The sequence below is a fragment of the Giraffa tippelskirchi genome, chromosome 12, assembly GCF_054371585.1.
Source record: "Giraffa tippelskirchi isolate mGirTip1 chromosome 12, T2T-mGirTip1v1.2.pri, whole genome shotgun sequence".
NCBI lineage: Eukaryota > Metazoa > Chordata > Mammalia > Artiodactyla > Giraffidae > Giraffa > Giraffa tippelskirchi.
The window spans coordinates 11,904,739-11,920,762 of NC_137286.1; the positions used below are offsets into that span (position 1 = coordinate 11,904,739).

Sequence of the window (16,024 nt, forward strand, 5' to 3'; positions counted from 1 at the left end):
AATTCAAGTGGCTCGATCACTCCGAAAGGACAGACAGAAGGTGCCCACACCGCGACTCCTCTCGTCCCTTTAAAAAGTAAAAGCACTTGGCAAGGATCGCCCTAAATCCAGCCCTGCTCTCTCAGTTCCCCAAGCTCCACCGCTGAGCCTTTCACACAAACACGCACCGAAGAACCAGACCCGGGGGGGAAGGCGCGGCGCCTTTAAGAGGCGGCGGGCAGTGCTGCCCCCTGGCGGCCGGCGCGCTCGCGCTTCCTCCGCCCCGGCGGGGTCCAGCGGGCCGGCTGGCCGGGTCAGCGCGGCGGTGGCGACGGCGGCGGGCCGCGCGCCGGGGCGAGGACCAGGACGAGCAGGAAGTGCCGGCGGCGGCGGGTGAGGACGGCGAGGGGCGCGGGCGGCCGCGTGCGCCCTGCCGGGGTCCGAACGCGTCGGGAAGGGCACGCGCCCGGCGCGGATCGGCCGAACGCGCCGCCGGGGGCTCGGAGGGGAGGGCCCCCCGCGGTCAAGAGCGAGAGGGAGGGCCGGGAGGAGGGACTTGGGGGCGGCGCGCAGCCCGAGCGCGGGGGCCGATCGTCGGTGGCCGCCGCTGGAGGGCGTGCGGCTCGGTCCCGGGCGGCGGGAGGGCGGCGCCAGCGAGGGAGGGCCTGCCTCCTCTCCTTCCCGGCCGGGCCGGGCGCTCGCGAACTTGCGCGCCCGGAGCCCCGCAGGCGGCGGGGGCGTGGGCGGCGGGCGGCGCGGGCCGCCCCCGGCGCGGTGGCAGCCAGTGGAATTCCGCGCTGAGCGCCGCTCCCTCCGCCCGGGCGCCCGCCCCGCCCCGGCCCGCCCCTCCCGGCAGGACTGCGCGCCCGGAGCCCCGTTCCGCGTCCCCGCCGCCGGGAGGAGGTGCCCGCACGCTCGCGGCGCGCGCCGGGCCGCCAGACTCGGCCTGTGGGCGATTTCCTCCGGACCTGAGCTCCCCGCCCGAAGAGGAAGATGCAGACCTTTCTGAAAGGGAAGAGAGTTGGCTACTGGCTGAGCGAGAAGAAAATCAAGAAGCTGAATTTCCAGGCCTTCGCCGAGCTGTGCAGGTAAGGAGGGACGGGGCTCCGGCCCCCCCCACCCCCCGGGGACCCCCGGCCTGAGCCCCCGGTTCAGCCTCGGGGGGTTGGGGGGCTGTTTCCGGAGGTTAGAGCGAAACGGGAAGAAACGGGTGCGCGGGGACACTGAGTCCGAGTAGCCAGGTGGCTGTGGTGGCCGCTGGCTGTATTCGAGGGAGGCGGTGGGCAGTACGAGCGGTGTGGCACGGACCACGGGTCTCAGGTGCACAGGGACGCCGGATGGGGAGACCCTTGGCTCCCCCGGGCGTGATGGGAGCGCTGCTGAAGGTGGCAGAGGGACCTGGGAAATGGGGGAAATCCACGCTGTCTGCCTGTGGCTGGAGGTTACTTTTGAACTGGAATGGTCCTCTTCCTTCGTCCGCCTTCTCTTCGTGGAGGAGGGCACCCATGTTTGTGTGTTTGCGGAGCACCTACTAGGTGCCCCGCCGGCTCGGCTCTTTTTGCAAGAATCTGTCATTGCATGTCACCGGATTAAGCCTCTTTGAAGCGAGTAGCAATACTTGGCATGTAGGTGATTTGCTGTCTCATTAGAGCCTCGCACCAGCCTTGAGAATTGGCTGGGTTGGTGATTCTGGGCCACGTGTCTGAGAGGGGGAAATCCATCCGCAGAGAGGTGGGGTACCTGGCCAGGGGTCCCTGGCCAGGGGTCCCACAGCCAGGGAGTGGCTGGTGCAGAATGTAAATGCTATTGTAGAATGGCCTTCTTCCCTCGAGGTCCCCACCCCCTACCCCATGCAGTTCCTTAGTGGTGGAGACTCCAGGTGTTTTAATAAGATGGGATCACATTCTTAGTCCATTACAGATGCATCCAGTCTTGGATCAGCTTTGCCTCACCTTGTTCCCCTATGGTGGCTTTGCCTCTGAAGCCCTTAGTTAAATCTGGTTCTCAGTGAAATCCTAAGAGAATCTGGCTCCCCAAGCCTTTTGCAAACTCCAGGTGGAAAACCTTTTGTTATGCCGTGTCTCCACTTGGTAGATTTGATTCTCAAAATTGGGCGCCCCTTGCATTTTTGTCCCTGTTGGGTCATCAAGCATAATGATGAATTGAACAATTGAGTTTCCTTATCTCCTGGCATGCGGAGTGAGTGGCTGGTCTGAGCTGGCCTGTGCAGGCTGGCACAGCACCTCTGTGCCCCTCTCATGCCTGTCCCCAGGGCTTGCTGCTCCTTGGCCTGTTCCAGCCCTGCAGGCACCCTGCTCCCCGCAGCCAGAGGGGCACACCTTTTCTAAAACAGCTCCTGGTTGTGCATCCCTCGGTCTGGGGATGGAGTTGGCTGCCTCCTCTCCTGCTGGCTTCCCTGGGAGAAAGCACGCTTTTCATTTTCAGGAGGGCATGCCAAATGGCTGGGGAATTCACAAGGAAACGGGGAGGAACTTGCAGCCAGAGCCTTGGAAGTGTGAGGACTTCTGCAGCCTTAGAAAGGGGCGCTTGAACACACACATGTGGACGATGTGCCCTAGACACTGAAGACGTGTGCAGAAACCCCTTTGCCGTGTTCTTGAAATCTGGTTCTGGTGTTGAGTGCCCGAGCTCCCCCTGCAGTCATCTGAGACTTGGGAAATCCCCACTGATACCTTGCACCCTTTTTCCTGAGGTCTTTCTCTATTTGTGTCGTCCTGTGCCTGCAGCTGAAGCACGAGGCTTGTCATCTGGTTGGTATGTTTTGCTTGGTAATTAGGAGGCTCTCGCAACACAGTTCCAACCGAGACGGAGACTCGTGGCTGGGTCCTCAGGCTGGACTTGCAGACTGCCTTTCCCTCCCCAGAGACCCTCCTGCCCTCAGACACTGGGGGGTTCAGGGCAAGCTGTGATGTCAACCTTTCCAGGGAAGCTCCAGCATGGAGTGTTCATTTCTCTGAAAGAGTGGTTGCGTTCAAAGTCTAGTTGCCTTCTTCTGGCCAAAATATTGACTTCAAAGAGAGGAAGGGAAATATCTGGGTCATTCTAGAACCTCAGGAAACCCACTTTGTGTTTTCATCAGGGGAGCTTTAGCTATTTTGTCGCTTAAGCTTAGGAAGGAAAGGAAAACGCTGAAAAGAATTTTTCTGTTTCTCCTCTCCTTTATTATGGATACTTTCAGGGCGGCGCCCCCTGGTGGCCGCGTTTCTGTACTGGGTGCAAAGTACTCCCTCCCTCTAGAGGGGCCAGAGTCCTTTGCCGGCTGGTGGGTGTGATGTGAATGCTGGTGCAGTTTCAGTGGCCGAGAGGGGCTATGGGTGGACATTGTCACGTGGGGTTCCCATTTGGATGGGTGATGAATCATCCTCGAGTTCCATAGTGAAGAAGTCCAGAGATGTTTGAAAATGGCTTGAGGCCCTGCTGCGAATGTTTGGGGCAGTATCAGCGGCTGCGGAGAGGATGACCTGAATGCAGTGGGATGAGTTGTTTAGCCAAATGTCAGGCCTTGTGAAAAAATCTTAGGACCGGAAGGGAGACCTTGTCTACCCAGCCCCTTTGTTTCACAGGCATGAGATGGGGCAGGCTCCATACTTCTGTTCCTTTTGTTCAGCTACTAGAATGGCTCCACCCCGGGCACCTCAAGACCCACACGGAAAGCAAGCCCTTTCTCCGTGGGCACCTCTAACAGTTGGGCAGCCCCCCTTGTCATCTTCACGGGGGTGCTGCCGTTTTGTCTCGGAGATTCTTCCTTGTAATCCTGAGCTATGGCCTCAGCAAGCGTCTTGTCTTCTCTCCGAGGAGCATTGCCCCCTGCAGCTGTCCATGGACCATGGACGGTTGGAGCAGGTCCCACCGGGACACCTTAGCAGGCGTGAGGGCCGCCCCTTCACAGCCTGGTCCTGCCTTGTTTGTTAGTAAGTTCTTTGCCCGCAGGCTCCGGGAGGAGGGAGCTGGGAGTTTCCTGTTAACAGTAACTTGGCTTCTAAGGTGGCCCATACCTTTAGGGCCTACATTCCTTTATTTTAATTTCTTTTAATTTTAAAAATTCTATACGTTTTGACTGCGCTGCGAGGCATGTGGGATGTCAGTTGCCTGACCAGAGATCGAACCTGCGCCCCCTGCAGTGGAAGCGCGGTGTCTTAAGGAGCATCCCTCTGGCTCCTTGACAGATGGGCCTCGACTCGGCTTGTTTCTTGCAGGATTGTTCGTTCCCGGCATTTGCCCGTGAGTCTCTCCCTCTCCAGAGGGATGGCTGTGCTTGTGTCCTCTTAGCCTCCCACTTGCCTGCTCCTTCCCCGCACCCTGGAGCAGCCTCAAGGCTTCCTCACACGCAGAAGGGACTTCAGAGGGGAAGCCTAGAAGTAAAACTGTTAGTTGAAAATGTTGGGTGATTTTTTTTTTTAAATGCTCTCAGTTCTCCACGGCGGCCCGTGTGGAAGGGCTGGCTGACCCGGTTCGCTGTGTCCACGTTTTCTGTGTCAGCCCTCCAGCACCTCTCCTCACCATTCCCCTTTCCTGCGGCTGAACTTGTGTTGCAGGCGGCGGTGGAAAGACACATGACATCGCAGAGCATTTTGGTGTAAAACATGTCCTCTGTCCATCGTTACTGTCACGTCAGCTGACCCGAATGCTTTCCTTCTGGAACCTCATCTCTCATCATCCTCCCAGCAGCCCAGAGTGGCAGAATGGGCAAACTGAGGCTCAGGTCATATGAAGGACTTGGATTCAAAGTGAAGGGCTTCCCTGAGCCCGGACCCCAGGCCTTTACACTTGAGGATGTGGCTGCCTTGTTTATTAATAAGTTCTTTGCCCAGGTTAGGCCGGGACTCTGGGAGGCTGCAGGAGGAGGGAGCTGGGAGTTTGCTGTTAACAATAACCTGGCCTCTCAGGTGGCCCATACCCTCAGGGCCTACATACCTTTATTTTTATTTTATTTTTTTAATGTTTAAAATCTTGATTTCTGGCCATGCCGGGAGGCATGCAGGATGTTAGTTCCCTAACCAGGGATCGAACCTGCGTGCCCTGTGATGGGAGTGCAGCATCTTATCCATTGGACTGCCAGGGAAGTCCTCATTCCTTTCTTTAAATGAAGGACTCTACAAGGTTCATTTTTTGCTGGGAGGGTTTAGCATGGTTCTGTACTGGGATTCTTTTGTGAGATTCATGGTGGGGAGGAAGGAGAATCCTTTCCAGGGTTAAGTGATGCTGGTCTGTGAGTGGGTTTTTTTTTTCCTTCCTTTTTCTGTTTCTCTTAATGTTTCGATCTGGCACCAATTTTCGGGGCATGGGGGTGGGAGGAGGTACTGACTTAAGTATCCTTTGCAGCTGTGCACTGGGACTGTCCATACTCAGCCTTTCAAATAAACATGTTCCACCAGCCTCCAGTGGGGGTCAACTGGGCTTTCTGTGGGAGAAGATGGACCGTCTGGGCCGCTGCTGTCTGTTGATGAGCCTGCCTGGGTCCCGGGCCTGCCTCGACAGCGGGCCACCCATGTGACCTGGGCTCGTGCCTCAGTGTCCTCACTTGTAAAGTGAGGCTGATGACAGTATTTGCTCAGGGTTATGGGGGACCCGGACCGTGCTTGGAACTCAGTGGGTGGTGGTTGCTGCTGTTACTTTTTAGTTGGTCCTTGGGGAGTGAGTGAGTCGGCATCTGCCCGCAAATATCTATCTATTCCTGGATCTCTGGCGTTTGCAGGTTGAGTGTTCCTGGTTGGGGTAGTTTTAGAGCAACCCTGCTCTAAACTGGAGGGAGGCTGCCTGCTCATCCTGCCTGGGTGTGGGTCTGGGGCAAGGCTGGGGGTGCGGGGTTGGGGGGGCCTGCCCTGCCTGCTGCCCTGCCAGCATCTCCCTACATACCTAGCCCGTGGGGATCTTACAGCCCCTTGGAAGCCGGGGCTGCTATCTTCTTCACCTGTTTTACGGATGCAGAGCCTGAAGAAATTATGTTAACGCAAGATGATACTTTTGGTTTTTCAAGTTTGGAGATTCAAGAGGAGTTTGTACTGGGTTTCCTGAAAATGCCAAGAGTCTCCATGCCAATCATGCTGCTATTATTACTAGCTCACATTTATTGTTTTATCTTTTTGAATATTTAATACATGCCTATGTTAAAACCTAGAGGACTCAAAATACACAATGAAAAGTCAGTCCATTTTCTTCTTGTTCTTGAGTTCCAGTCACTCAGGGACATGCGCTGTCTTCAGTCTCTTTCTCTCGAGGTGGTGTTTTGTTTTTTTTTTAACTTTTTTAAAAAAATTGAATGATTCTTGAAATTCTGTGGTACTTTACAGTTTTCAAAAGTTTCACACATGTGATTTTGTATGTCTGTGACAGTTGCTAGGTCATGTCTGACTCTTGCGACCCCATGGACTGTAGCCCGCCAGGCTCCTCTGTCCATGGGATTCTCCAGGCAAGAATACTGGAGTGGGTTTCCATGCCCTCCTCCAGGGGATCTTCCCAACCCAGGGCTAGAACCTGGGTCTTCCGCATTGCAGGCAGGTTCTTTACCGTCTGAGCCACCAGGGAAGCCCCACATGACTTTGTATAATCATATAATAACCTTTTTAAAAAAATCCCCTATTCCTATGTCCCCCCCGCCGATGGTTTTGTGCAAAACACAGGGCGTGCACGTATGGGTCTCTTCCACACATATTGTTCTGTCCTTGGCTCCTTTCATGAAATGCTGTGTCTTAGAGAAACTGCCCGTCACTGCTTCTCTGGGGACACTTCTTCTGTATCACTTACCTCCTTTCTGTAACGGCTGGGGGTTCCAGGTGTTAAAACAATGGACCCTATTTCTTGCCCTGTGCTTGGCGTCTGCTGGTGTAGATGGTAGGCAGGGAGTGCTCCACGCCCTGGTCTGGGTGCTCATTGCCAGATGAGTGAGCCCTGGGTCAAAGGGCACAGGCATTTGACTTTTTTCATGGCGGTTTTGAAACCACGCTCCAGGACAGGGCGCTGCTCACCAGTGATAGTGAGCGGAAGGACCTGTCACCCACTCCCTCCCCGGCGCAGCCTGTGGACATTTTTGATCTTGGCCACACACATGGGTGAGAAATGATACTGTTGGTTTGCGTTTCTCTTATGACGGGAAGACTGAGTTTCCATCGGCGGGGTGGCCCTGCTTGCTGGGGCAGAGCTCGGCTCACTTGTGCATCAGGGTGGGGCCTCCCTCCCAACCCCTGGGCCCCCTGCCTCCACTCCATGGGTTATTTCTCCTTGAGGTTTAGCAGGTTTGGGGCATTCAGCAAAGGCCCACTTAGCAAAGTGCTGCGTGAGAGTGGTTCCTGAACAGTTGGCTGTTAAAGAGGGTTTCTGTTCCTCCTTGTGTTTTGAGTTCAGTTGGTAAGCCGACTTTTTGCAGGAATATTCTGGTACCTTCTTTTTAGAAAGCCAGATTCATTTAGAAAGCACGTGGTCATCCAGGAGCTGAGCACCTACTCCTTGCCTGGCAAAGCTATCTTGTAGCATCCTTTGTAGCATCCCTCTTGGTGCAGGAATCTGGCCCATGCGGGCATTCCCTCTCTGCTGGCCGGCCTGGGTGTGTGTGGCCTTGCTGGGAGGGGAGTGTCAAGCTCCCCAAGGGAGCCCAGGCAGGGTGGGGCGGCTGGTCCCAGGTCACACTGTGGGATGTGGGGGCAGGGGTCGTCTCACTCCTAGACCAGAGCCCTCTCCCCACCGCCTGCTTTCAAACAGCGCTTCCTCCGGAGCTGTGAAAGAGGCCATTCCCGCTGGGCTGTTTGAATTCCGCCTGCTGCTTTGTCCTGCTGGCTCCCAGCCGCCCTGAGAAGGCAGCTGCCCCTGCGGCCCAGGGCCTCTCCCTCCAGCCGGGCCCATCGTGGTGGCGGGGGTGGGTGGGGGGGATCGTGACAGCCCCTGGGGGTGCCTCGCACCCCCACCCCCTATCTTGAGGGCTCGGGGGTGGATCTGACACTGGCTGTGGGGATTCCACAACCACTCCCATGAAGGGACCCCCCCCCCACCAACTCCTGCCCCTTCCCTCCCAGGCCCGTGGGTGTGGGTGTGGGTGTGGGGGGCCCACCCTGTTACCCGCCCTTGGCGGGACCGCCGGCAGAACTTCCTGGGTCCACTCTGCGCAGCCACCAGGCTCCCCGAGGGTGCAGCGGGATACACCCGCCAAAGTCCTCCCAAGGACAACTTCTGAGAGATGCTTGGTTTTCTTTTCCCTTCACTTAGGATCTCGAAGCCTTAGTGCCTCCTGGCTGCCCTCGTGCTTTCTCTCTGCTCCTTGTCTCTCTCTCCTTTGGCAGGTGGATTCCATAAAGGTCGAGACTTGGGCAGCTCTGTTCCCTGGTGAAGCCCCCCAGTGCCCAGTGCATGCAGTAGGGGCACAGAGAGGTCTGTTAGTGGATGAAGGAACTGACTGGCGGGTTTTGAAGGCTTTTCCAGGTCCCTGTGACTCAGCCAGAGTTGCTTGTGACTCTGGAGTGCCCTGGGCCAGGAAGGAAACCCCAGGCTGAAAGTGGTGGGTCTCAGGTCAGGTCATCAGCTTTATTCCTTCGTGTTTTTTTTTCCCGTAATTTATTTTTTTGTTGAAGGATAATTGCTTTACAGAATTTTGACTTCTGTCGAACCTCAACATGAATCAGCCGTGGGTATACATATATCTCCTCCCTTTTGAACCTCCCTCCCATCCCCCTCCCCATCCCACCGCTTTAGGTTGATACAGAACCCCTGTTTGAGTTTCCTGAGCCATACAGCAAATTCCCGTTGGCTATCTATTTTACGTATGGTATTCCTTCATTTAAAAAAAATAATTTTGTTTATTTACTTGGCTGTGCTGGGTCTTCTTTGCGGCATGGGCTTTTCTCTAGTTGCAGCGAGTGGGGGCTACTCTCTATTTACGGGATGCAGGAGGCCTCTTATTGCAGTGGCTTCTCCTGTTGTGGAGCATGGGCTCTAGGCCTTGAGGGCTTCAATGCTTGCTGCACGTGGGTTCAGTGCACAGGCTCAATAATTGTGGCATGTGGGCTTAGTTGTTCTGCGGCATGTGGGATCTTCCTGGATCAGGGATCAAATCCATTGGCAGGTGGATTCTTTACCACTGAGCCACCAGGCACACCTTATTCCCTCATTCTTTGATTCACTTAGTGAGTCCTGAGCCTCCACCTTGGCCCGCCCTGTGCTAGTGCTGTTCCCTGCCCTCCTGTGCCTAGAGGCTTGGTAAGGAGGTGAAGGGAAACCAGCACACAGACACATTTAAAATGCTGCAAGGTGGAGCTAGAGCCAGGAAGCCTGCGGATGGGAGAGCCATGGCAGGAGCAGCTGCAGCCACTTCAGCACTATGTGGCCAGAGAAGGCCTCTCTGAGGAGGTGACGTTTAGTAAGAGCAAGTGCCCATTCCTCTGGGAGATAAAGAACTACAGGGCGGTTGGGGTCTGCTGCCTGGAGGTCACTTGCCTGGCCTGCCTCTGCTGTGGCCCTGGGTGCCCTGAGGACCAAGGGCAGCCGTCTGGGTAAGGGCAGGTCAGTTTCCATGTTGGACAGGTGATGGTCAGAGCAGGCAGCAGTGTTTCCTCCAGTGGCCTTGTTCCCTGACAGTGTCAAAAGGGACCAGGTGGGTGGCCCTGGGATCTTCCTTCACCTGAAGCTGTGCTCTGGAGTCTGGACAAGAGGACGGATACTCCCCTCTGGCCTGGTTCAGTCCAGCCTTTGTGTTTGGGAATGAGCTCTTCTGGGCGTTGAGGGTGGGCTGGGGTGAGGGATGGATGGGGGACCCTATGACCTGGGTAGGCTCTAGGCCAGCCGACCTTTCCTGAAGATCAGCTTAGGCCTTGGGTGCCCAGGGAGCGGGGGAAGGATGCTTGTTCTCTTTTACACTCATTTACCTTCCTCTAGGGGTTTCCCTGATGGCTCAGGGGGTAAAGAATCTCCCTGCAGTGTAGGAGACATAAGAGACACGGGTTTGATCCCAGAGTCAGGAGGATCCCCTGTAGGAGGGCATGGTAACTCACTCCAGTATTTTTGCCTGGGGAATCCCATGGACAGAGGAGCCTGGCAGGCTACAGTCCATAGGGTCGCATGGAGTTGGACGCAGGACTGAGCAACTGATCACAGCACCTTCCTCCAGGCCAATGTTCGCTGAACTTGCCCGACAGAATAAGCACTTGGAGCACCAGTGAAAAACATATCTCTGAGTCCCCCACTTAAAACCCTCCCGGGAAAGGGTCTGGGAGCCTCCTCTTAACAAGTGCCCTGATGATTCTTCTGGGAAACAGACACTGTCACTTCCCTAAGGGTGTTACTAGGCCTCACCCCAGAACCATCAGGCGTGTTTGGCGCTGAGTTAAACAGGCTAGAGCAGCCTCTTTACTGTGGGGCTTCACTGGGACAGGGGCCTCCAAGAGGGCATCTGGGATGTAAAGGTTCTTGGGCTGGTTTGTCCGCAGAACCCCTGTGCGGAACTGGTGTTCCCTGGAGCCCACCTGGGTAGCTCTGGTGTGGCACCCGCCATCCACTCGTTTGAGCCTCATCACTTGGGAGGGGGGATGGGGTGGTGGCACCAGGCTGCCTGCCACCTAGCTACCCTACCTGCTGGTTGCTACCTTGTGGGCAGTGCTCTCTCCCCACTGATTCTGGGAAAGATTGAAGGCAGGAGGAGAAGGGGACCACAGGGGATGAGATGGTTGGATGGGATCATAGACTCAATGGACATGAGTTTGTGTAAGCTCCAGGAGTTGGTGATGGACAGGGAAGCCTGGCGTGCTGTAGTCCATGGGATCATAAAGAGCTGGACACGACTTGAGTGACTGAACAATAACAACTCTCCCCTTTTAAAAATGTCTTGCCTCCAGCACCTGTTATGCATTGAAATTCCTTAGAGGCAGATCCCGGGGCTGGGGAGGAGCTGCTATGGTCTTTGCTCAGGAGACATTCCTGGGGACTGGCTCAGCCAGGTGCGGGCTGATGATCAGGCAGGTACAGGCAGGGAGCCGGGATCAGAGGCGGGGTGCGCAGGCCCTGGTGCCTCGCTCTGAAGTGTTGTCTGCAAACCCGCTGGCTCCTCATCAACCTTCTGCCTGCTCGTGTCTTGGAGCCTGAGCCATGAAACCAGAACTGGAGGCTCATCCAGGAGGCCCCGATGCTGCAGAAGGGCTGTGTTCAATGCCCCCTGCTCCCTCCAGTGACTCACACCTGATTTCCGAGCAGAGGTGAAACCTGCCACGGGGCCGGGCACTATTGCAGATGGGGAATCTCCTCTCCAGGACGGGTGGTGTGTCTCCATCTGCTGGATGAGAGCACAGAGGCATAGGGAGAGGCGAGATGACTTGCTGTTCACTTGGCTGTGAGCGGCAGGGCTGGGGCTCACCCTCGGGGCCCACTGACTCCTGAAACCGTGCTATTTCCACCCTGCCAGTTGGCCTTCATCTCATCTGGGTACCACTGGCTTGAAAACCCAGTTTCAGAAGAAAATTGAGGCGTTCTTTTTTGAGCATCCTCTGAGTGTAGTGGTTGGGCCGCAAGGCGTGGTGGGTGGTGAGATGACTGTTCAGTCGGAGCAACCAGACTTGCCCGGTTGGCTGTGGATGACTGGCGAGTCATTCCACCTCCCTGAGCCTCTGTGCTTCCCTCTGTAAAGGGGGACATTAGTACACCCACCTCCAGGGCTACTGAGCATGGAGCGCTTCATACAGGCTGGGACTCCCGCTCCCCACTGGCACCCCTACCCAACCAGGCCAGGGTCTGGGGCCTCTGACACGTGTCTGGCCGGAGCCCCCAGCCCAGGGCAGACAAAGTAGCCCCTCTGCCCTCTCCTCCCTCCTTTTCTGGTGTGGGGGGTCCTCCAGCACCCGTGACCAGAACACTGCCTCTCAGCTGTCTGCTTCCTGGAAAGAGCTAGGAGTAGTAGGTGGGTGCCGAGTGGAGACTACTATGGGAGCTTCGCTTTCATTTCTACCTCACACCCTTATCCATCCAACAGTTGAGGGCTGGGGTGTGGAAAACCCTCGGGCCCCTCCCTGGGGCACCCGTCCCAATGCAGGTTGCTCGGCACCCCCTTCCCAGAGGGTGAGTCTGGGGTGGCCCAGGCATCTTCTCTTTGCAGAGCACTCCATTCATTCCTTTGTGCAGTCACACGGTATGTATTTATTGAGTGCCTGCTGAATGCTGGACACTCCTGGACGCTAGGATCCATGCAGCAGTGAGCTCCCCAGGGCAGCCTGGGGCCATGGAAGACTCTTCCTTGCTGTGCACTGGGCTGGGTCTGAGGGAGGGAAGTGTGGTTGGGAGGGGTGTGTGCAGGTTGTGTGGGGCTCTCTTCTGTTCTCCCAAAGGGGATCGGGGACCCTTGGAGAGAAGGGGGGCATGTTGGCACACGTAGAGGTATTTGTGAGACCCCGGGGGCTGTTGGGTTGGCTCTCATCCTCCCAGGGCTCTGGGCATCTTTCTGAGGACTGTTCAGTACTGTGGGCCTCTTGGGTTCTCTCTGGATGGAGTTTCCTCTTTGCACCCCAGCCCGGGTGTCGATGGCACCCCACTCCAGTACTCTTGCCTGGAAAATCCCATGGACGAGGAGCCCAGTAGGCTGCAGTCCATGGGGTCGCGAAGAGTTGGACACGACTGAGCGGCTTCACTTTCACTTTTCATTTTCATGCATTGGAGAAGGAAATGGCAACCCACTCCAGTGTTCTTGCCTGGAGAATCCCAGGGACGGCGGAGCCTGGTGGGCTGCCGTCTACGGGGTTGCACAGAGTCGGACACGACTGAAGCGACTTAGCAGCTGGGTTACAAAGGCCCAGAAAGATGCAGAGTGAGCCCCAAGTTCTAGGCCCAGTAGATGGGGCAGCTTGGATTTGAACCTTGCCTCGCTGACACTAAAGCATATCTTCTTTAAGATTTTATCCTAAAAGTCCTAGCATTCAAGCCCTTTTCAAGGGCCCTTGAACAGAAAAGGAATGCTGGCCATTTCATCAGAGATCTGTTCCTGCCTCCGCATGGGCAGGTCTGGGCAGGGGCACCAGGATCCTATCAGGAAAGAGTTCTGCTTCTTTCGAAATCAGCCCCCAAGCCCCTCACCCTCACCTTGACCTGGGCACAGGCACGTTGCAGCCTGTGCTCACTGGGTTGTGGGTGCTCAGACCTTTGCCGCCTGACCCTCTGGGCCTCAGAGCCCCTGCTAGTGAGAAATGTACTTATTTTTCTTATTCCCTTGGAGGTGCTGCTGTGGCTGCCCTGGTGGGGAAGGGACAGTGGGCTCTTTTGCATGAGGCCATGGACATTGTGGCATTGTTTCCAGTGTTATGAGAATAGCTGAACCCTGGGAATAACAGTAGTTCCCCATCCTGGAGCCCTAGTCACCGCCTGATCCTGTGCTTTAAGGCTGTCATCCCATGTGTGGAAACAATCTCAGAGAGAGTAGTTGACTTCCCCAGCATTTCATAGCTGGTCCCTCCTAGGGGTGTGAGTTGAACAGCACTTCCTGTAAATCCAGAGCCCAAAATCTTGACCATTAGAGTTGATTTTCTTTGTAAATAAAGGCAGAGGATGAGGGGATGGCTTTCCTTTTGTCTGAGCCCTTTTCTAATGACCTGTCCTTAGCACCCCTTAGTTTTTAAGTTTTCTCCTTTTCATTTTCAGTTTCAATTGGATGCATGGCTTGCCTGGAATCAGGAAATTTAGGTGCCAGTTCAGGTGATGTCCACTCAGGCTGGGCATCAACTGAGAGACCTTTCAACAGCATTGCCATCTGTCTGTGGATGCTGAGTTTGGGTCTCCCAGTTTGTGATGTGCTCTGTCCAGACAGCATCACTAAGATTTGCAGGATCTCCCCATTCCTGCCTCTCAAGCTCTTTCCTTGAAATGCTCTGAGCCCATGTGGATGAGTCCCCACGGCCTTGTTATTGTTCAGTTGCTAAATCATGTCCAGCTCTCTGTGACCCTGTGGACTGCAGCACTCGAGGCTTCCGTGTTCTTCACTATCTCCCACATTTGCTAAAACTCATTTCCATTGAGTCAATGATGCCATCCAACCAGCTCATCCTCTGTCACCCCCTTCTCCTCCTGCCCTCAATCTTTCCCAGCATCAGGGTCTTTTCAAATGAGTCAGTTCTTCGCACCAGGTGGCCAAAGTATTGGAGCTTCAGCTTCAGCATCAGTCCTTCCAATGAGTATTCAAAATTGATTGCCTTTAGGATTGACTGGTTTGATCTCCTTGCTGTCCAAGGGACTCTGCAGAGTCTTCTCCAACACCACAATTTGAAAGCATCAATTCTTAGGCGCTTGGCCTTCTTTATGGTCCAACTCTCACATCTGTACATGACTATTGGAAAAATCATAGCTTTGACTAGATGGACCTTTGTTGGCAAATTGACTTATACTTCTGTTTAAGTTGCCATGCTTGTCCCTTTCTGGGGTCACCTTGGGGAACCTTGGTGCTTCTTTTTCACTGAAGCTCGAGGGTTTCAAAAGTACTTTGGAAAGATCCCCAAAGCTCTGGAAGGCTGTTGGGAACATTCTTGTTGGAGCCAATCCTTGGCTTCAGAAGTGGGAGATGCTTGTGAAGGAGCTTCAAGAACTTGGAGGCAGAGGTGCTGGGTTCTCTGTTTGTGACTTTGGGCCAAGCCACTTAACCTCTCTGAGGCTTTCATTTCTATACCTGAAATGGGAATTTTAGTACCAGCCTGCAGCAGAATACTTAAACAGATTGGGTGAGCTGAGGCAGCTTGAGTCTTTTTTAGCACAGAGCCTGGCCCTTGGTGGGCAAATGGTAAATACCGTTATTTGTGTTAGAGTCAGCCATTAAAGGTTGATGGACCTTATGTTCGAGCTTATGTGTGAGCAGCCCTCATATCTGGGAAGAAGATGGGCAAACCGAGTTCCAGAAGCCTCTTAGGTAGGGCTGTGCTAGATTGCTTATGATGTCCCAGGGACAGTGTGTGTCTTGGTCAGTGATGGGATGTGAATGCTGACACAGACTTTTACTGCTTGGGTGGCCCCTCCCTGGTTTCTTAAAGGAAATCAACCCTGACTATTCATTGGAAGGACTGATGCTGAAGCTGAAGCTCCAACACTTTGGCCACCTGATGTGAAGAGCTGACTCATTGGAAAAGACCCTGATGCTGGGAAAGATTGAGGGCAAGAGGAGAAGGGGGTGACAGAGGATGAGCTGGTTGGATGGCATCATTGACTCAATGGACATGAGTTGGAGCAAACTCTGGGAGATAGTGGAGAACAGGTTAGCCTGGTGTGCTACAGTTCGTGGGGTCACAAAGAGTTGGACACGACTTAGTGATTGAAGAACAAGAATAACAACAACTGGGCCTTGATTTCCTCTCTAATAGGAGTCAGCCTGGTGCCTGTACACAGGAGGGGCTCAGCACACAAGCTTCTCCTTTCTTGTTTGGGCCCGAGACCATCCCTGATGGAAGCAGGGAGGGCTGCCTTTCACTCCCCTGACCTGTAGTCAGGCCATCTGTGTCGCCCGGTGATGGAGAGAAACCCCTCCCTTGCTGCTGAGATGCAGAGGGTCACCATCATAGAGCAACAATTTCCCAGCACCTCGGAGCCAGAAGGGGCCCTTGCAGGTGAGGATTTGCAGCTCAGAGCACCAGGCCTTGTAGATTCAAGCACAGAGTGAGTCAGCCCGACGTGCTGGGCCCACGTCCTGGAGTCCACGAGCACGCCTCGTTTGGCCTCCAGGGAACTGCAGATGGAATGCGAGGCCAGAGTGTGTTCTGTTCTGTTCTGGGTCATGTTGGCAGACCCCACCTTGATCAGGATGAATTCTTTGGTCCACGGGTCCAGGTAGTGGGTTTCCCCCTAACACCATCCCGGTGGTCTTTCCTCCAACCTTGCCAGGAATGCCAGAGGGGTGAGCTCTTTGAGGAGCTCCACTGGGACGGGTTGGAGGGGGGTGGCCATGTGAGACATGGACAGTTCTGAGGGGAGGGGAAAGGATGGGGACTCCCCTGGGGGTGAGCTCAGAGGACTGGCCAGGTGCCTGCACGTCTGTCTTCATCGGTGGAGGACACCACAGGGCAGCCGTGTCCTCCAGGCTCTTGTCTCT

The 16,024-nt window shown here is 55.2% G+C and overlaps 1 protein-coding gene across 3 annotated transcripts in view; it reads left to right on the forward strand.

Annotated features, from left to right (window-relative positions):
* The first annotated feature begins 259 nt into the window (after window positions 1-259).
* ITPK1 (inositol-tetrakisphosphate 1-kinase) overlaps window positions 260-16,024 on the forward strand; it is a 156,607-nt gene continuing 140,842 nt past the window's right edge. For 2 of the 3 annotated variants that reach the window (XM_081548142.1, XM_081548146.1), the window contains exons 1-2: window positions 260-372; window positions 836-1,067. In XM_081548142.1, coding sequence (XP_081404268.1) covers window positions 973-1,067 — 95 coding nt within the window. In that variant the 5' untranslated portion in view covers window positions 260-372; window positions 836-972. Of the gene's footprint in view, window positions 373-835; window positions 1,083-16,024 lie in introns of all 3 variants that reach the window. The other variant, XM_081548144.1, reaches the window with a different exon arrangement.